The 22,516-nt window shown below is 46.9% G+C and overlaps 1 protein-coding gene across 1 annotated transcript in view; it reads right to left on the bottom strand.

The window, feature by feature from the left end:
• Positions 1 to 5,029: 5,029 nt before the first annotated feature.
• Positions 5,030 to 22,516, bottom strand: part of gpc5c (glypican 5c) — a 164,161-nt gene continuing 146,674 nt past the window's right edge. Inside the window, exon 9 of the mRNA XM_062522343.1 lies at positions 5,030 to 9,627. Coding sequence (XP_062378327.1) covers positions 9,443 to 9,627 — 185 coding nt within the window. The 3' untranslated portion in view covers positions 5,030 to 9,442. The remainder of the gene's footprint in view (positions 9,628 to 22,516) is intronic.

Raw genomic sequence — 22,516 nt, 5'->3', positions numbered from 1 at the left:
CTGCAGCCTGCCAGGGTTCCTGTTGACCTACTGTATGACTGCCCAAGAGTTGTGTGGTGCTTGGACTCTAACACACACCTGGGGTGAAGGGATGGGCAGAGGGGCAGAGGGGCATGCATATGCTTCTCTGTGGAGAGACCTACAGTAGTTGGTATTAATAGAAATAGGGGAAAAGTCAGCAAGTCATGAAAGAGTGAATGTTAGTTTGAGAGGGAGGGAAAGAGAGAAATGGGACGTTCCCCACAGTCCAAAACACCATCCCTTTTGAGGTCATCTGCAGACACTGGCCTTTGGGCTATTAGAGTCATTCATGACGTCCTCTATTTTCATTTAATAACGTCCAAAGTAAGCCCAGGTTCCTGTGGGATTCGGGCATATTGCGCCGCAGAGTGGACTTTCTCCGCTTTATTGTGTTCTTTTTTTTTTGGTTTTGTTTTGTTTTTTTTTCTTTCTCGAAGAGAGAGAAAGAGAGAGGGAGGGAGAGATACATTTTAATGAGTTGCCTGAGGGGTGTGTTGTGCATCGGGCAGGGTACCTCCTCCTGGTTTTGGACAGAATTGAAGTGGAATGAAGTGTGTGTGCATATCTGCTTACTGCACTGCTGCACAGGCGTGCAAATGTGGCCTTGCATAAGGGACTGTTGACACTGTGGTGATCGGACGAATACAGCCCCATAAATATCCAACAGGGCTTAGACTCCAAAAACGAATGGAAAGACACTGTCAACACCATCTGGTTTATTTATATGTGAATACCACAAATACATTGGTTTTAAATAAATAAATTCAAGTACAAAATTGACTGAATATATATTATTTTTGTCATTTGACACAATATGGCAAAAATAAGTTGTTGGGCTGAAGTACCACTGAATGCCATTTTGATGCTCAGCCCACCCCCTAGTCAGCCCCCCCAAACACACACACACAAAAATGTCCTCATGACCAAAACATATGACCCCACTAACACCTACAAATAAATCCTCACACACACTCTCCGTCTCCTGGCTCACCCACCTACCCATACTGTCCCTCTCTGGCATACACATACTGTACCCTCTGCCCCCCACCACCCAACACACACACACACACACACACTCCGCTCCTTTTGCCAGCAGTCCAGAGGAAGGGTCTCTGTCCCAACTCTTGGTGCGCAGTGTGGGGGTCTCGCCTTGTGCTGGGGCCAGGAGGAAATTGACCTTCTCTATTTGCCTCTAGGAAGCCGCTGGCTAAACATATCTGTGCGTCTGTTCGTCAACAGAGCGAGAGCGGCCGACCGTGGCATGCTCGAGACATGGAGCCAGGAATAGGGCAGCGAGCCCAGAGCTAAGAGTGCTGGCTACACCACCAGCAGTGGCAGCAACACAGCACAGCACAGCACAGCACAGCACAGCACAGCACAACACAGCACGGCACAGCACGGCACAGCACGGCTCAGCACAGCTCAGCACAGCTCAGCTCAGCTCAGCATGGCAGCCGAGACACTGTCAGGCCAGGAATCTCCAGTATTTTATGGAAAGTAATTACAGACCCTCGGCTAGTGACATCTAGCATTATCCTGACTCAAGACACCAGCCTGGGAGACCCAGCCCCAGTCTTCCGATATCATATGTCGCCATGGAGATGTTTGCCATGCCCCCACCCATTGTGAGGCAGCCAGATGAGGTCACAATGAATGAGCAGTGACGCTGCCCGGGTATTGTGGCTCTGAGACCCATTCCTCTTCTGCCTGCTATGAGCCTCATCATCATTAAAGTAGTCCTACTCCTACTCCTCATCATCAACAGCAGCTTAATCTTCATCACAGATGCTTGTTTGAGCCCGTGCTGACAGGATTGTATGTGACAGGTCCTGTTTCGGGTGCCAGACCGTGAAGCACTCCCAGTGAAAGGGATCATTTTTTTGGGGAGGGTGGTGGGGTAGGGGGGGTGGAGAATAGCTCGCTCGTGAAAGTTTCCTGGATGCCTCCAAGGGCAGGGCCACAGACAAGCCGCTCCGTTCTTCTGAAAAGCTGCTCAGAGAGACGGGCGCTCTTGAAGGGCTCGGGCTCGGGCACGCGCAGCTCTGACTCAGTGGCTCTGGCGAGCGCAATCATCCAGGCCGAGGCCACATCCTGACATTTATGTGGATCGCCTTCAAACTGGGGCTCATTGTGCTTGCACAAGTGATCTATGTGTTGCATCATCTCCCCGGCGCATGACGCAGACGCCAGTGGGCCTCTGAGAATCGGCTCTCTCGAAAAAAAAAAAAAGGAACGAGGATGGAGGGGCTCTCTCACACTCTCCCAGCGCCGTGCCTGCGCTAATAACAAACTAGCACCATTGTCCTTCAGCCCTCGGCTCTTACCGCTGTCAGCACTCGGCTTAAAGGCCCGAACTAGATAGGCTGTGGTCTTGGCTTTTGGTCCAGAGAGGGGTTTAATCGCATAATGACTGCCCTTAATCGTTTCCAAAAGTGCTATTTTTGAAGGGGGGCATTCTAACCAGTGTGGAGAACAGAGGGCACCGAGTTTACTGGCATTCGTTTGCCGAGTCTCGACTGCAGAGTGAAGGGAAGACTGTGAGTGAAGTTCTTGTTTTAAAGTGCACTGCCTCAGAGAGACGGGAAGAGAACCTGAGGCGAAGCCCCGATTAGGACAGGGAGTGGCAGAGGGAGGGAGGGAGGGGGAGGGTGACCGTATCCAGAGTGAGTACACACTGGGATCCATTTCAGACTTTTCAAAGCGCAAAAGTCCCTTCGGCTCCTTTGAGAGAGAGGAGAGGAAGACCCTCTGCCCCCAGACCACCATCCATCTCTCTCTCTCCAGCATTCTCTCTATCACCCTCTCTCTCTCTCTCTCTCTCTCGGGGCTATTTTAGAAGTGGGTCTCACATCAGCGGTTCAGAGGCGTCACCGGCGGCTCTGCTATTAGCTTGACTTCTCGTCTGGGCCAAGGGCCGAGGTTGGCTTGGCTTGGCTTGGCTGGGGCTAGTAGGGGGGTGGGGTTCAGGGAATGCAGACTGGGCCGTCAGCACTTCTAACGGCTGGGGGTATATGTGATCCACACCGCCCCGGGCCGGCTACAGAAATAACAGGCCCAAGAAAAGAGGGACAGGGACAGGGAGGGAGAGAGAAAGAGAGAGTGAGCGAGAGAGAGAAGCGAGAAGAAACAAGAATGAATATGGAAATGACTCATGAAAAGGCTAGATAGGTATTTTTGGAAAAAGGAAGTCCAAGGTTAAGAGAAATAATAATACACTGAATAACAATGTTGTTTACAACACTACAAGAGGAGATGAGAGTACAGGGAGGGAGAAAGTCTTCAGAGCAGAGGCGTGTTTGTGTACAAAGGCCATCCCACTGAACACATCGCCCTGAACTTGTTTATTTGCGCTGGAGTTTTCCTCTACACCAAGCAAAACAAGTCACTGTCACCGCACAACACGACCCCTCTTCCTTTAATAACATCTCTCTTTCCCTGTATCCTGAGTGGAACCTTCTGGAACATTGGAACGTGTTCCGACCGAGATGCCCAGAGGCTTCCTCTGTCCCCCAGGCACTGGGCTCCTTCACCAGACCGGCACAAACACATTTAGCTGACGTTAATGGACCCGCTATCGACCAGAACAAACCCACTCACCTGGCTGCCGCTCACCTGCTTGATTAGTCACAGCGACCCAGGACTGGTCAGGCAAGAGCGGGGGGAAAAAAAGATCCAGTGTGCAGTTCAAATGATGCCTCACGTCCCTCAGCATTATAGTATACGGTACAGCACAGGTCCTTAATACAGGTGCATGATACAAGGACACAAAGGGATTGTAAGTCATGATGGGGTAGCCTGGCTATCATCAAACCCATTCTCAAGATAACTGGTCTGGCAATGTTTCACTCACTAGGCTACTATACAGAGTTCCAAGAGGTGAAAAAGGTGGTCAAATGAAACTTAAATTGGTACATTTTGATTGTTTACTCAATTCAACTCTACCCTGGGAAGATACAAGTCTGACACCATCAGCGCAGACATGGTTACGTTCAACACTAACAGGTGGGTTGTTATTGGTTCTTGGGTTTTCTGTGATTTTGGAGTTAACACAATAAAGGGCACAGTAGAATAGACGTTTTCACTGCACAGGTAGATCACTAAAGGCTCTCATTTGAATAATGGGCAAAGTGTAAGTCTCAAGGCCAAGGCCCACTGATGACAACATTCACATCTATGGATTTAACACTCAAGAGACGGAACACTTTACACTCTAAACTTTGGCGTCGACGAGCATCAGACACCACCAGTGAGCTTTGCACCATTCAAAAGAATCTTCAAGGAGTTCCAAACTTTATAGAAGTTACTGTAATGTGCATCAGATGCTGCCCGTGGGCGCTGGCCTTAACTATAGCTAATTTGATAACTAGGCAAAATCAGTTTTGTCATTTATCACCATAGGCGAGACCTTAGCAGCTTAGCCACAAACACTGATGAATCAGCACAGTGTTACATGCCATATTGCTTACTGTAAGAGAGCTTTTCTTGTTGACACCTCGCACTTTGTCTGCCATTCAAACGAGAGCCATAAATATGTGTTTGTGTACTCAAAGCACTATGTGTACACGACCAAAATCAGGCTGGTGTCGATCGTCGTAAAAGTGAAAGAAGAATGAGACAATGAGACATAACTTTATAGATTTATTTGAAATATCCATTATGTCTAGAAATAATGTCTTGCCAATACAGCTTGGGTCCAAACCTATTGCAAACCGTCCACTTTTGCAAACACTTCAGCTGGGGTAAGGCTTTTTAACGGTCGCGAGATGTTTCCACTGATATGTGATTGGGTGGGTGTACAGGGCGGAACACTCCTGGCAAATACCTGCCTGATGACATGATGAGTCACTGTACCTTATAAACAGAAAGGGATTAGTGAGACTTATGAGTGCACAAACCATCAAACACCAGACAAGGGTTGTCTTAGCATAACACCGGGAAATTATTTTAACTAATGACGGAATCTTGGAGCCAGAGAGCAGGAGAAAGAGGGAGGGAGAGAGAGAGAAAGAGAGAAGGGGGGGGGGGGGGGGGGGGTTGACAACCTGTCTTGACTATCCCAAAGTTGTTCTCACACCTTATGTCACTAGAGGTCAAGGAGGATGTTTCTCAGTAAGTGTCCTCATCTATCAGCATGGGGTGTGTGTGTGTTTGTGAGGGGGCAGTGACTCACACAGTGACTGATCTGGCTAACCCTCCCTTCTCTGGCTCTCATCTCAATATGCTATCAATCGGCCCCATGGGGAGGCTGTCAGATCCTCTCCCTGTCATTCAGACCGTCAGTCGGGCAGCTTTGGAAGGGAGGAGCGGACGGGGGGTGAGGTGGGGGATAGGGGGGGTGCTGTTTAAGCAGCTCCTCTTGTGACATTTGCGACACACCAGTGTTCCAGCAAAAGTCACTACACAAACCAAACGAGTTTCAACGATTGGAAAATCCGGCACCAGGTGAGCGGAGGAGAGGGGTGAGGAGGGGAGAGAGGTGTGTGTGTGTGTGTGGGTTTCAGAGTAGGGCTATGAAGGTGACGAGCTTTGAATGACTACTGCCCCCCTCCCCCCCAGTACTTCATTATTTTTAATTAAAACACTGACTTTAAGCCTCACAGGTAATTGCAGAAGAAATGGGTTTTGTGTAATTCAAGATGACAGTTGGCGGTGGAAAATCTGAGCAGGTTGTCAGTCATCTGATTTCATGGCTGAGGTGAAAAGACTAAGACACACAGAGAGAGAGTGAGAGAGAGAGAGAGAAAGAGATAGAGACAGAGAGAAAGGGAAAGAGAGAGAATGATTCCGTCTGTCTCGCAAACATCCTCTTAACACTGCGGTCTCTGGCTAAGACTCATTTTGCCGACTTGACAACAACTCACAAGTGACAGCACCCGGCCCAGAACAAATTGTTTTGAACAAGAGCCTGTTCTCCCTTTCCTCAGAATTATGACGGTGGCATTTTATAAAGTGTGGAAAATTCTCATAGGGATCTCACTAAATTAAAGTATGAAGAGGGTCAAGCTCTGTTGATAGGACCTAATGGCAGCAAAAAAACAAACAGCAACCCGTGAAAAAGCCTTACCTCCAGGTCATCTACTCTCACGCTTCACCTTTTACAATATAAAAGAAAGCAAGAAACAAACAAAAGAACAAAACAAAAAAAACAACAACAAAAACATATAACAAACAGTGAGTGACTTAAAATATATACATTTTTACACATGCTATAATAAGTGTTCTTTGTGCATTCGATGCGAGTTAAGGACAACAATGAGAGATGAAGTTGGATGGGTCGTTCTGCGTGGCCTAGTTCGCTGATCGCGGCCGCTGGCGGGTAGCGCGCCTGAACGAGCCCCGGCGGCCAGCTCGCCAACCTCGTCGACACTGTGTAGAGCAAAGACTTGAGGGATTACAGTCTCCAGGTACAAAGCCCTTTTAGCAGATCACACACCGTGTCTTGTGTGTCAGACGCGGAGAGAGAACCAAAAGGCTTATACACACATCGATGCTTACATTCAACCAGTTTGTTACAGACATGGGGGGGAGGAGGGGGGACTGTGCAAAGCCAACACTGCCTCCGTTGCCGCCGCCATCATCACCACCACCACCACCACCCCCACCACCTGATCAACTCCACCGTCCCACACAGACATTCACCTCAACGGAGATCACACAGGTATACACTCAAGACATGGATATTCACACGACACACTGCATTATAAAAATACATACAACAGCTGGTGAAAAAATACTGTACCATGTACACTTTTCTGAATTAACATCGTTGTGAGACCCTTAACAGCCGATTAATGGATTCTTTATGACGAACACATGGTATGTAAATAAGAGTATGTATCCATTCTGATAGATAAGGCAGAAGCTCTATTGTAATGAATGTATAAGGCATGAACTATGATATGACAGCATTGAAAGAGAGTCTGCAGAAATGTACAGTATGTAGATGTATTGCTATGCATCCAGCGAGGCTTCCCTCGCTGCCTTTCTTGTCGTTTGGAAAACGGCACTTTGAAAATGCCTCTGTGCCTCTCTGCTATGCTACTCCTCCGTTGCGATACACACAACAGAAACTCTGTGAAAAGGATGCGAGGATGGCGTCAACCACACCAAAACGCTTTAAATGCTTCCGTTCTAACTGGGTGTGGATTTGCCCGTCTAGCAAGAAGAAAAGGGTGAACCTTATGTGAAGACAGAGTAGTTTCCCTCTAGAAACAAGAATAAAAATGCAAAACAACAAACCAAAAAAAAAAAAAAAACCTGTTGAATATTCGCAGAGAATGACATGAAACCGTAAAGTCCTGGTTTTTGTGTTAAGGAAGGATGTCGATACACTGGCCGACGCAACATGTTGCTTGCATTGTTGTTGTTGTCGTTGTTCACACTGGCTGAAGAAGAGATGAGACACCCCAGGCGGCACCTGACTGCGGACTGCGTGCGGCCGGGACCTGAGGCAAATCTGGGCCAAGTCCACCACAGAGTCTGCTACAGTCTATCTGTCACCATTTACAGGAGTGAGATTTTCTTTGGAAGTCATTCCAGAATTATACCGCACAGATCTAGAATTTACGCTTACGACAGCCATTCAGAACGGTCACTTGAGTTCATCATTACATCAAACGGAAGCTTCGGTTAGCAACATTTGATATTAGAAACCGTACTCGTCAAATGCAGTGTGGAGAGAGAAGAAGGGTTATTAACCTGTGGGCCTAAAACAAAAACTGCTGACTCGTACTTGGCAAAATGTTAGTAATTAAATGCACATAATTATTAATATTCAATTTTAAAACTTCTTGGAATTTCATTTTCTGCAAGTGGCTTTTTCTTCTTAGTGTCTTGTTTAATTGTGAAGGATTAAGTGTGACTCATGTTGTTTAGTGCAATATCTCAACGTTCAGCTCCATCCAGTCAGAGAGTGGCGATAAAGTTCACTTCTTACTTCAGGGGGTGCAGGAACAGTACAGGGTTTCATTGCAGGGGTATAGAAGATAGCTTTAGGTTTCAGGTTTTAAAAGCATGGCAAACAACCATGCAGGAGTGTGTCTGAAAGCACAGGAGCAAGGTTTTGTGTGTGCGTGCGTGTGTGTGTGTGTGCGATTCTGAGAAACTGTGAGAATGCTAATTCACCGTGATATTAGGTCTGCTGACAATCCCTCCAGGGCGTGTGTTCCATCTACGCGTGTGTATGCGAGAGTCTGTGTGTGTTGTGAGAGAGAGTCTACGTGTGTGTACGTGTGTGTGCCTGCGTGCGCAATCTTTCTCATCATGAAATAGTGATAACATTCGGCTGCTGAATAAGCATGCATAGCCACCGCAGGGAGCGAGGCCAGATAACCTCCCGTTTCCAGAACTGATGATGAGTGATTATTTAACCCATTTCTCATGCGTTCCATTATCTTGCGGGCAGAGCAAATGAAACGAGCTCCAATGCATAGAGTTAACTTCCAACGGTCACTTCTGCTGACACTTCAAAAAAAGGAAGACAGTGCAAAGATCTTGGCCTTAAAACGGGGGGACACAGACACGTAAATAAAAAGGGTAATGCCGACGTCAAAATCAAATGACAGTTTTTCAGTGCTCACAGAGGCAAACTGTAGGCAAAGTAAGTGTGTACGGTCGTGTGTGTACGTGTGCGTGTGTATATGTGAAAATAAATGTCTCTCTGTGTGTGTGTATGTCTCCGTATGTGCATGTGTGTGTGTGTGTGTGTATGTGTGTGTGTGTGTGTGTGTGTGAGTGTGTGTGCGCGTGTGTGTAGAGCAGAGGCAGCACATTTTTTTGTGTGTAGTGTAGATAGGGTGAGGGGATAGAGCGGTCCATGCCCTGACAGTACGTCTTTTTCTCACCAGGGCAGAGGATCAGGAGTGAGTGCTATGCGTAGTGCTTAAAGCAGAGAGAGAGAAATAGATAGAGAGAGAGAAAGAATAGAGAGAGAGCGAGGGGAAGAGGAAGAGAGAGAGAGGGAGCTGCCTCAACCCCCCCAGGAAAGAGATGGCCGCCGGTCACAAGCCAACCAGGAGCAGGCCAGATTAAGCAGCAGGTTAAGTGAGTATCCGCCCGAGCACGCTGCACGCGCGCACGCACACACACACACACGTAGCCAAAGCACTGACGAAAACAAACAAAGACAATAAGGAGGAGAAGAAAAAAAAAACGAAATAAAACACAACTCCACGCCAACGCTCGGGCCTCCTGTCTCAGTCCAGTCCACCACCTGCGGGATCTCACCCCCCAACATCTCACTCCACCTCAGCGGAGATGCCGAGAGACGAGAGTGTGTGTCTTCGTATCTGCATGTGTGTGTGTGTGTGTGAGAGAGTATGTTTGTGAGTGTGTGTGTGTGAGTGTGTGTGTGTGTGTGTGTGCGTGCGTGTGGGCTATATGTGTGTATCTGTGTGTGTGTGTGTGTGTGTGTGTGTTAGAGTTAGAGCACGGTCCACTGGGGCACCAGGAGAAGCAGCAGGAGCAGCATGAGCAGAGTGCCAGGCAGAGGGGCAGGGGGGGCGGCCCCCTTCACCCGCACCACGGGGGGCTGCTTGGGGCTGAACGGCCCCGGGTAGCGGCCCGGGAGGACCTCACCGCCGGACACGCCTGGGGTCTCCTGATGGCCTGGGGAGGGAGAGAGAGAGAGGGAGAGAGAGAGAGAGAGAGAGAGAGAGAGAGAGAGAGAGAGAGAGATTTAATCAGTCATGAAGCCAAGGCACCACTGAAATACACGATACATGATACCAGTTTAGACACCCTGTTGGATTCACATTTTATCCACAGATTCAAAGGACAACAGAGAGAGAGGCACAGAGGGAGTGAGGGGGGGGGGGGCGGACAGGTAAAGACAGAAAAAGAAGACAAGATGGTAACAAAGAGACTTTAATATATCTTCCTTTTATTGGATTTATTGGGCTGTCTCTCAAAACACACTGAGACAGAGAGAGAGAGAGAGAGAGAGAGAGAGAGAGAGAGAGAGAGAGAGGTGAGATGAGGTGAGGTGAGGTGAGGTGAGGTGAGGTGAGGTGATTTGCCCTGGTACGTGATGGGTTACTCAAGTTCAAACTAAAGAAGAATAACTTGAGAGTTTGGTATTACTGTAAGAGATTATGCATACTCCTTTAACATGTGTCAAGCAATTACTACAGGAAATACATAAAGCATTCTGTTTCCATACTGACATTAGCATCTATGCATTGAGTATGGTATAATGGACAACACATTAATGCACATTAGGGGTAATGCAGCCATAATGTTAAATGGAGTTACACCTTGAAGTGCATTAACTTGTGACTACCAAACGCTGCGGAGTCCATTATCCCACTTATACCCCTGCTGCCACTGTTAAACGTGTTGCCTTGAGTTAAGTCCTCTGTCTCAAGGCTAAATAAAGACTCGAGAAATTAATACAAGAAGTAAAAGTTGAATCTTTTATAAAAAGTCTCAAGTTTTTTGACTCACACTTGAGTCAAGTCAGGTGACTTAAGCCCCACACACAATGTTGACACTGACACACACGCATGTACACACATTAAGCACACACAGACAAATGACTGTCAGGCTGGCCCTAAACATCTTCATGCCTTGTATAACGGACAGCTCTCCAAACGTCATTACAGCCAATCACACATAAATCTGCCAAATCCACCTCCCTCCCCCTCTCCCTCTCCTTCTCTCCCTCCATCCCTCCCTCCCTCCTCCCCCCACTCTCCTCTCCTCCACAACTCCGTCATCCTGCTGACATCAGCGCCCCGCTGGCCAACCCCGGCAGAATTCAGAGCTCTCACAGGTGCTCCCGCTATTTCCCTTCTCTCTCACTTTCTCTTACTCTCTCACTCTCCTCCTCCCTCTCTCAAACTCTCCTTCTCTCCCTCTCTCTCAGTGTCCCACTCTCTTTCTCTCTCTCTCTCTCCCTTGAAGTCTCTCTTTTTCCTGTGTGACTCTCTCATACTCTCTTGCTCTCTCTCTGTGTGTGTCCTTATTCTCTCTCTCTCTCTCTCTCTCTCTCTCTCTCTCTCTCTCTCTCTCCACTCTTCTTTGTGTCCTCCTCTTCCCCCCGTTCTCCTTCACCTGTCAGTGGGCAGGTGGTGGTAAATCAGGCCGATCGAAGTGTATTAGGTCTCTCTGAAGGCCTCGGGGGTGCGCTCCTCTCTGCCCAAACAGTGGATTACGGGAGATTAAACTGAGTACCCACACACACGGCCACGCCGATGCACGCACACACATATATATGCACACACACACACACACAAACACGCAAGCAGATACACAAACACACACACACACACTCTCACACACACACCTCTGGCTTTTGCTGACCCAGGATGTTACTGTCACGCACACCTTTTCTCTTCCCCCCTCTCTCTCTCTCTCTCTCTCTCTCTCTCTCTCTCTCTCTCTCTCTCTCTCTCAAACATACACAAACTCTCGCTCTCTCTCTCTCTCACCCACACACCCACACACACACTGACACTTCTGGAACACCACAGCAGCCAAGAACCAGCTGTCCAGCTGTCAAAGGTACAGTGACCCCAGGCAGAGCTCAGACCCAGTCGAAGGTCACTTCCTTGGCCTTTCTGAAATTATACTCTATCTCTCTCTCTCTCTCTCTCTCTCTCTCTCTCCCTCCCTCCCTCCCTCTCCTTATTGGTCTCCATACTTTGACTGTAGCTGAAAGTGCCCCACTCACAAATCTTATAAATAGCATTAATACCAGCTATGCCTGATGATGGTTGCGTATACTTCCTGTGTAAAGATCGATATCTAATTCCAAATCACTGACACTGAAAAAGGCTATTGATTGATAACAATTCACAGCTTGTAACGTAGCAGGGCGTGTGTTATTGTGTTGTGCTGTGCCGAGCTGGGCTCCGGCGAACCTGTTTTTGTTGGACGAGCCGCCTGTACGTGTTTTGAAAGGCGTAGGCATTCAGGTCACAGCGAGTCATCTATCATGGCTGGTCTGGGCATGAATCCCAGACATATACCACAGTGAGCGGGGGGAGCGCACGGCCCTCTGCTGCTCTAAGCCACCGCTGCTGCTGCTGCAACTTCACACTGATTCCCCTGATATTATCACAGCACAAATGACAAATCGGTGTGTATTTGTGTGCGTAATTATGTGAATTTGATCTGTGTGCTTGTGAGGTGGTGCTTTGGAGATTCTTGTGTGTGAGTGTGTGTGTGTGTGTGTGTCTGTGTGTGTGTGTGTGTGTGTGTGTGTGTCCGTGTGTGAGAGGTAGTAGTGAGACATACATTCTCCCATTTCCTTCCCTTCTTTAAAATGACTAGTTCAGGCCACTGTGGACAGTTTTACAGACTTTTGCCCTATAAGCACATGAACTCATAACCGGAGCTACTTCCCCAGTGTTTGAATTGTAGGCGTTTATTCTATGCACCTGGTCTGGTACGCGTGGTGTCTGTCAGACAACTTTCTACCGTCAGCCTGCTAGCTTCCGTCACAAGTTGTACTAACATCATAATGGCTTTCTTAAAAGATGCTTTCAATGCAAAATCACGTCTGGTTAGACAGCTCTCCATCACGGCAAGCGTGGCAAGCGAGCCGCTGCCTTCCGTTTTTTCGCCCAGAGCCGCGGTGCACACAGGGTTTCTTGTGGCATGTTTCTCGGGCCAGAGGAGAGTTGGGCAGCTGGGCGCTGGGTCAGTGCGGAGATCAAAGGGAGTTCCTGCCCCTGCGATCTGAGGCCAGTGCAGTGCCAGCGCGCATTGTTCCTCCGGAGCACAATGGACAAAGCAGCTTATTTATCTCAGTGCGCGGTGAGGTAGTTGTTTATGCTGAGAGACGTGTCGCATCTGTTATGAGAAGGGCCTGGGAGGCCCATGAGATGATGGGCTGAGGACCAAACACGGCCTGGGCCAAGCTAAACGCGGCACACAGACACATCTGTACTGTCAGTGTGTGTGTGTGTGTGTGTGTGTGTGTGTGTGAGAGAGAGAGAGACACAGAAAGAGAAGAAACAATGTGTGTTTATGTTTGTGTGTGTGTGTGTGTGAGAGAGAGAGAGTGAGAACCGTGTGAAACACGTATGTGTTACGGCTGTGCATCCTGTCTCGGTTTTTTGCACCTTGCCTATTACTGGCAACTACATCTGAAGGCATCAGTGAGGTCCACCTGGCCGAGGTTAAGAAGTGATGACTAGACAAGCTCCTTTGCCAGGACTGCTTGGGGACCTGCTGCTCTCGCCACCTCTCTGCCTAAGAGTTTGGGTTGGTCTGTGTCTTTTGTAGTCTAAATAGTTTCTTTGTGGCTTTTTATGACTGTATGTTAATACACATTAAAAGGTGTTGAGAGTAAAAGGTTGAGTTTTACTCGGGGTCAATGGCGGAGTGTAATCAGTGTGTGTGTGTGTGTGTGTGTGTGTGTGTGTGTGTTTATGTGCACAAAAGCGTACATATGTGTGTACATACTGTATGTGTGAGATTGGGAGAGAGAAAAAGAGAGAGAGGATGTGTGTGTGTGTGTGTGTGTGTGTGTGAGAGCGTATGTGTGTTCATGTAAGTAGCATGGTGTGATCCATAAAACATGGGATGAAGGTAGACATGGTACATGGTACTCAATTATTACTAATACTGACTCTAATATTGACTGTTGATTTGTGTCTTTCCTGCTATTTACTTTATTCCCTTATAATGCCCATGTGTTTTCTTTTTAAACGTTATCCTTGCACTGCTATAGTTTTTGGACTGTTGGACTTATTCACACTACCACCATGACACACACCCTCGTAGAGCACCTCACCATGCATACTGTACCACAGTCAGTTCCTGCCCTGTCTCATGCTTATACATCCCTAGTGCAATACGTTCATGTGGATTTAGTATATTTTGTTGTCCATAATATTCATGTAGATTTGTTATTTTATCATCCTGTTCATGCTGTATGTGTATGTTGTGTGTGATGTCTTTAAGCTACTGGGACCTTGAATTTCCCCTTGGGGATCAATAAAAGTATCTATCTATCTATCTATCTCTACCTGCTCCAGAGATGTGTGGACAACTCTGTGAGCTGTGCACACACAGAGGGACAGAATACAAATCCACCTATTGATTCCTTTTGCAATATTCTTACAGACACACAAATTACCACATCTCATAGGCAGACACACACACACACACACACACACACACACACACACACACACACACACACACACAGCTTGGCTGATGTTGCGGCAGGCAAACAATTCTTCACACAGCTCCCCACCGCAAGAGGCCATCGGTCTACCTCAACTTCCAATTGGCTGTTTATACCGTCACACACACATCCTCACACACATTTCCTGCTAAATCCCACTACACTGGAAGACAGGACCGCGTAGTATCAGTCTGTCTGCTTCACTGTGAGCACGGGAGGCTGTGGAAACGTAACGGTAACGTTGAGTTCACAGACTTGAAACCAGACTGAGGCGCCTCACTAAGGAAGGTGGGTGGATGATAACACACTTACTGTGAGACAACAATCACAGAAAAAATGGTGTGAGATGCTTCGGGAAGATAAGATAGTGCTGATACAATTGAGCACCAAGTTCAAAGCTAAATGAGAGGTCAGTATGACTAACAGGAAGTTGCAAATGGAACTCTCCTTGAAGTTGTATCTTAACTTGTCGGCTCGTTTGAACTCTGCGTGTTCTACCGAACTACCGAGTTTGAATTTCCAAGATGACTAAGGTCAATAACAGTAATAAGAGCCGTAGATGTGCCCTGTTTATTAGCAGTTCTGTTCGGAGTGGTTGTCATTAAATCAGTCGTAGAAACCAAAATGCCCAACATCTATCTGTCGCTATTTTGCTATGACATTTGTTTGCATAAAATACTGTGCATTGCTTCATTACAAACTGGCATTGCTATATCTGTTAACAAATGCTAAAAGACAACTGCTAACAAACTGTAGCATTTTGTTGTCATGACTTGTTGACAACTGGAACACAACCAGGTTGTGCTTTTTTACAAGGATGTAACATCATTCCGACAACTGCAAACACAGAATAAGTGTATTTGTGGTTTAGGAAAACCACTTCGCAACCGACTCGGGCAGACAAATAAAATGTGCCATTTCCACCAACTACAGAGGCACTGAGTGTAACCTGAAATGTCAGTGTGTTATTTGCTTTTCTATATCGACACTAGCATTATCCAATAATAATCATAAGATATACATCACATTTATCGGTTTATCGGTTTGATAAAAAAAAAAAAAAAGATACACAGTTGCATTCATTCATGAAGTCCATGTAATGAGAACACCTATGTGCTAATTCATGAAATGTTTTGGGTGAGACTGCAAAGAAATGCATTTATTTGCTTTGAACACCGGCGGGCAAACCAGGCGTGAATGCCATATGTTGCAGCAGTAGCAAAAGTGAAACTAAATTGCTATAAATACACGTGGGTTCATCCTCGGACTACAGTATGCTACACCATTCCACCAAGTTTCATGGAAATCAGGCCAGTAAAATGAAGTGCAATCCTGCACAGACAGATGGACAAACCAGACTGAAAACAATACGTTGCTGTATGCATTGTGCACCCTGAGTCGCAATGAACAATGCACCATATGTTTTACAATATCCAGTGATATGTATCTACAGTATATGTATTCTATGTGCCTATCTAACTATATGCACCAACATCAAAAGATATGGCTAATGCAAGCCTTACAAGTCATAGAGCTGTTAGATAAGAATGTGCATATGTAGGCACATGTGTCTTGTATGGATGTGTGGTCATATACAGCTATTCAGAGTCCCTCTCCAACACCATGCGTCTGCCTTTGATCAGTGCACAGTTTTCAGCCCTTGCTTTGAGCAAAGTCTGCAGAAAGCTGGGTTTATGACAGGCCCTGTGATGCATGGTAAATACTGCACATCACAGGACAGGAAATGTCTCGTTTCTCCACAGCTCTCCCCTCACACAGACACCTTATTGCTTCCCAATCAGTCGCGGTGGCTTGGTTCTGGCGGTTTACCCAGGTTGATGGTGTGATGTGGGTGAACCCAGAAAAAAAAATACCAAAAAAAAGAACAGAAGAGAGGCGTACAGTACATCAGGTGTTCCTCCCTCACTCTCTCTCGCTCTCTCTCTCTCACCCTCCTCCTCCCCTCAGTCTATTTTATTTTACGTTTTTTGATGTGCTTGCTTTCAGCTGTGCCACTTACGTGGCCTTTACACCTTTGAGTCCTATGCACCGCACTGTGCCAGTTCAAATATTCAGCGTTATTTTGCTAGGCACTTTAGCACCTTCGTGTTAAATACGCTATATTACCCGAAATGAACTTGAATAGACAATCGGTCTCGTCTGCAAAAGTGGCTGCTGGCCCACGGTGCAGAGGAGGCAGCTGTGGGAGGCAAGATGGCGGGCGGATGTCGGATGCAGCAGACGGGGCTCTGTGATCGACGGCGGCTGTGACGAGGCAGCGCTTTGATGTGGGCTGGCGGAGCGTGGAGCGCGTGTGTGTGTGTGCTGCTGTTACTCCGTTGCACCACGTTCGAAACCAGAATGGAGTCACTAGTCACTTTGAGAGAGACACAGAAAGATTTGAGGTTTTGAAAAAATGATACTTTTATTACAATGTACAGAGAACCGACAAACCCTGTAGAAACGTGAACCGTGGAAAGTCTAATAGTATGCAAAAAATTTGCATGATCTGTTCCTGTGTGGAACACTTAAGACTGAAAGTGTTTTTGCTTAGACTTAAAAAAAAAATAGCTTAAAGCGTGAAGTGTATTTCTTTAGATTGTTAGATGTTTTGTTTAAGATTTGTAAGTGTGTTTTGTTTAAATTAAATGCGTTTTGAACAAATATAAGTATGTAGTTTGAAAAAGCCATACTGATAGTACTGGGGCCGGTTTCCCGATAACGTTCACTCTTAGCGAGCTACGAAGACTCCAAAGGTATAACCAAAGTTGTTTACCTTTATAGTCGTGGTTCCCTAACTATCACTTATAGTCCAGGTGATATGTGAAAAAATCGTTCACTTTTTCATAAAAGCGTAAAACTTGGTACACTTGAGGCGTTTTCGCGATGGCTCCATCTCTGAAAATGTTCAGGGCCCCAAACTGTACAAGTGTACCAAGTTTCATGCCTTTATGAAAAAGTGAACGATTCACCTCAAATTTGGCACATATCATCTGGACTATTAGGAGTCTTCTTACGAAAAGCTCCTTACGTCCGACGTACAAGGCAGCAGACACAGAAATGTTCCTGTTAACATTTACACAGCATATTCTGAATAAACCAGTGGCGCACAGCAGAAGTACTATCTGCGTCATGATGTCTCAACGGTCTCTGTTCCCGAATTTCATTCATGACCACAAAATTGGTGAATATGGCTATTGTATTCTATGGCTAGTCTATTCTTCATCTGTCAGCAGCGCACACAAAACCTGCTAATTTGAGCATTACGATGATTTCACCCATTGATAAATTCCATGACATTTAAACTTTCAGGTTTCAATACAGAAATTGACTTCATCTTCACTAGAAAACTTTTTGCCACACTTTTTACCACATTTGTTATGTGCTACCAAAATTCCTTGCATGCACATGCGCAGACAGAATTGGCATTTTTTGGCTAATGTGTTTACAAGCCACAGTGCAAAGAGGTAAGTGCCAGGGGTGCTAGGGTTTTTAGTAAACGGAATATGAGCTTAATCGGGTTATGGCAGCGGGAACAAGGCGTTTACATGACTCACAGACGATCGGAATACTGTCATTATTCCGAATAAAACCGGAATATGGTGTGCATGGAAAGGTAGTCATTATGTGCAAAATACTTTGAAAAAAAAAAAAAAAAAATGGCAGAAATGCTCAAAACCAACAAGAGAGAGAGAGAGAGAAAGAAAGACGAAGAAAGAGAAATGAAGAAAGAGGGTTCAAAGAAGAGGAAGAGAATGGGAATAAGAGAGAGAGAGAGAGAGAGAGAGTGAGAGAGAGGGAGATCAGGCCACAGCTGGTGGCAGGGTGAGGTGGGGCCATGTGGGGAGTCCTAAGTGGCCTGGCGTGAGGCCGATGAAAGAAGAGAAAGAGTCTGCTGCGTTCTGAGCAAAAAGAACAAAAACACCAAAAATGCTTCTGCAATGAGGACACACACTAGATGGCCATTACGACTAAACAAGAGGAGCACTTTTCCCCCACTTCTAGCAGTGGAACAATATTTGAGTGTGGCTAGCGGGGTCCGTCTCCAGGCCCAAGAGCCATCTGGCGGGTCGGTCTCTCGCTGGGCTGCTGGGCTGCTAATGAGGGTTCTGACTGATGGCCTCGTCAGGCCCGGAACCCGTTCGCTCCCCGCTGATACTCCCCTCACTCCTCTCCTCTTTCTCTCTCTTCTTGACCAGTCCATTTCTCTACCCAGCGTTCTCTCTCCATCTTCCTCTCCCCCTCTTCCACCCCTTAAATACCTTCCTGTCTCTGCGTCTGTCCAGGCCCAGGCATCCACATTCTTGTTGGCTAGACAACCCAGCTGCCAGTGGGTGGAAAATTCCAGAATCAGAAAGTCACAAAGACATTTCTAATTTATTCTTCAGTCCCAACCCATACACTAAACTGCTTGGTTTCTTTTACCACCTCCAGCTGTGTGTGCTAGGCTAAGTAGCATCATTCAGGTGGCTGATTAAAACAAACAAACAAAAGAAAACATTTACACGCCTGCTGTTTAGGCCAAGGGTTTTCCATGCTGCAGGGGCTACAGATGTCTACATGGATGGAGGTTCTGGCTGTATGAGAAGATATGGAGGAAAATGATGGTCACCGTGGCAACCATGTGATCACCACATAGTCCCATGGCAACAGATGTCAGCATGGTCACATTTGGGCTGCACTGTCGAGATGTATTATGTGCTTCTGTCAGTGTCGGTGTCTCAAGGACACACACACACACACTCTCACACACACAAACACACACACACACAAATGCTCACCCACATACCCACACACTGTGACAGCCTGGGTCTCTAAGTGAACCAAACAGACAGACGCCACCGACAGACCGTAGCGCTCAGTCTTCGCTAAAACGCCGCGCACCACACCACACCTCACCTCACAAACAGAGATGACGCGAGCTGGAGCCGAAAGGCACCAAGAAAAACAAGCCGCTCTGGGCTGGTCCAGGCGCAGGGAGCGTGCATTCCTGTGGCCAGGGCATGATTAGCCACTGACTGGTGCCCATTCAGTGCAGTGACTGATCTCCGTCAGCAGTATCTCAAGGTTCTGCTTAAAGAGTCCCCTCTCTCTCTCTCTCTTTCTCTCTCTCTCTCTCTCTCTCTCTCTCTCTCTCTCTCTCTGTGAATGGCTTCAGCAGACCATGTGCTGGGAACCGAGGGAGGGGATGGGAGGGGGGGTGGGTGGGTGGGTTGGGGTGCTCTCCACATGATGTCATGGCCACAAAGACACTCTGCAGCTTTTCCATGTCCCGGGCACCAGCCGCTGTGGGTGCGGGAAGGACTCTGGCCCTGACAGGACAGCAGGCCTCGGAGACCAGAGGAGGGGGACAGAGAGGGACTATTACAGCCATCACTAGTTAGGAAACAAGACACTCACCAGCCTCAGTAGGCTGGACAGTGTTTACATTGGTGTGTGTGTGTGTGTGTGTGTATGTGTGTGTGGTGGTGTTGTGATTATGTATGTGACAGGGCACATGTGGGCGATGTGTGTTTGTGTGTGTGTGTGTGTGTGTGTGTGTGTGTGTGTGTGTGTGTGTGTGTGTGTGTGTGTGTGTGTGTGTGTGTGTGTGTGTGTGTGTGTGTGCGTGTGTGTGTGTCTGTGTGTCTGTGTGTGTGTGTGTGTGTGTGTCTGTGTGTGTGAGTGGTTCCCTGTGCGAGACAACACAGAGGCCAAGCTCCACTGCACAGGGAGAAACTCAGCAACCATGCCAAGGCCATGACCAGAGGCAGCAGTGTGAAGACAAATGGATACGGCACACCAGTACGTCTCTGCTTCAATGCGTGGTGTGTGTGTGTGTATGTGTGTGTGTGTGTGTGTGTGTGTACGCGCGCATGTATGTGCAAGTGTCTAAGTGTGTGCATGAGTGAGTCTCTGTGTACACATAACAATAAGCATTAGTTCAGAAAGGCCACAGGAAGTCAGGATACTTTCAGCCATCAGCTGACATGTAAGCTGATTCAGTAAGTCCAACCTCAGAGGGAGGAAGAAGAAGGTTCTTTGGAGGTTCCCCTTCCATTCCCGTTGCTTGCTTAGAGCGCTTCAAAGCAAAATAATTAATTGTGAGAAGCATACTCCTTCATGTTGTAATAAATTGCTATTTTTGTAGATGAAAGTGGTCCTGACTGAACTATATGTGTGAACATGTGTGGACATTTATGTGCATGTGTTTGTGTGTGTGTGTGTGTGTGTGTGTGTGTGTGTGTGTGTGGTTGAGGCGTTGCTGTGTTCCACAGAGAACACAGAACGGTCGCCTCCTCACTGCATTCAGTTTGGTCTGAATAGGTTTTTAGGTCATCCTTAAATACATTTGTTTTCCGTAACATCCAAATAATAATAATAATAGAAAAGAGTTGGTAGGTTGGTCATTTGTTCTACAGCACCACCAAACCAAGACATCATTTTGGACACGGCGGTCAGTGTTGCAGTGGAGGCTAAACGCCAGTACACGCCGTTTATCCACCTCTGAAATTTCAGAAATACAGTTGATCCACCTCTCAAAAGAGTTTATTCACCAAATTGCAACTTTTAACATTCAAATTCACACCGTATTATCTGCAATCTCAATATGTACACTCACCAACACTAACCCTAGGAACCATTTAATCCACTGGTATTGTTATAAACATTGGAAAATAACCTCCCCCACTATCAAACAGGTTCTGAGTGCCAAAAAATCCGTGCATTACTGTGATTCATGGTTTACCAACCTCTTATTTCACCACTACACCCCTGACGGTGGTGGCTAGGTGAGTGCACCTATCCAGACATATGCTGCTAGGTTCTCTCTTTTATGACAAAATTCAAGATTCTGCTTTGGTATGCTCGCAATGCTCTTCCTGTTTCTATTGGGTAAGGAGGTTTTGCGATGACAAACTCATTTTTATCATATTATTTTCTCTTTTTATTTATTTTGGTAAAGAGCAGACAAAGATGGGATCAAACTCAACTTGGGAGGTTTGAGACGAAAAACAATATTTCATTTCTACAGTTCAACAATATTTCAAAAGTTGGCGAGTCGGCAAAAAATAAAAAAATCAGTTCGGTTACAGCAAATGAGCATATTTTTAAGGATGGCCTCATCTAAATTTCTGCCTTCTGACTATGAAGAAGTGATGTGAGTATCTGTGCGCAATGAAAAAACAGTTAGATAATGTTGACCGTAAAATGAAGAGGATTCTTTGCGGTGTGGATTTCTTCGGCAGGTCTCGGTTTAATTTCCACTCACACTGTCACGCTAGTCAAACAACGGCGAGCCTCATTTAACGGCTGTAAAACCATTCTGAATGGCTGATTTCATGGTGGATCATTGTTTCATGAGGATGACTGTCCTGGTGGAGGGAGGACAAGGCCAAGGGACTACACACACACACACAGATGAATACACACAAGGTATACACACACACACACACACACACACACACACCATGCACACGCACACACACACACACACACACACACACACACACACACACACACACACACATAAAGCCAAATACACACACACAGGTATTTACCCAAACACACACACACATACACACACACAGGCACATGCGCACACACACACACACACACACACGCGCACATGCACACACATAGACACGTGCGCACGGGCACACAAACACACACACACACACACACACAGACACATTAAAGCCCTCTCCAAAGAGGCGAATCATTATGCTTGGCAAGCACAGACACAGCGAGCGAAGATTGAGACACTGCACATCTTTGAGCGGTGGAAAGCCGACAAGAAGAGAGCAAAGTGGAAGAGAAGAGAGGAGAGGAAAGGAGGGATGGAGCGAGGGAGGGGCGGAGGGCTAATCATAGGGAAAGATGACTTCATTTGTCAGTCTGCGTGCCAATCAAGCGTGTAAACTCCTGGTGGATCCGGAGCGGACGGCCGTGCCAACATCCCCGCAGTCAGCCGTTTGGCCCACCGGGAATACTGAATAGGCAGATTTCAAACGTAAGCCCGGTCAGTCGGCATTTCGCTCCACATTCATCAGCGGTCCCTCTAAAACACATTAAGGGTTTGAAGGGATTCAGTTTTTTTCCACTCGCTCTAATGCAGTACCGGCAAATAATTAAATGGGAGCTGGCGAATTGCAGTTCCCCCAGGGGTGAAGAGCACTTACCTTCCCCTTTCTCACTGAGACACACACGCATATCGCCCCCATGAATGCTCAATGTGTGAGCACAACACACACACACACATAAACACACACACACACACACATACACACACACACACACACACACACACACACACACACACACACACACACACCACACACACACACACACACACACACACACACACACACACACACACAC

This window comes from Sardina pilchardus, chromosome 2, assembly GCF_963854185.1.
Source record: "Sardina pilchardus chromosome 2, fSarPil1.1, whole genome shotgun sequence".
NCBI classification, from domain to species: domain Eukaryota; kingdom Metazoa; phylum Chordata; class Actinopteri; order Clupeiformes; family Clupeidae; genus Sardina; species Sardina pilchardus.
The sequence above is the reverse complement of the archived record's forward strand: the minus strand, read 5'-3'. Positions and strand labels throughout refer to the sequence as shown.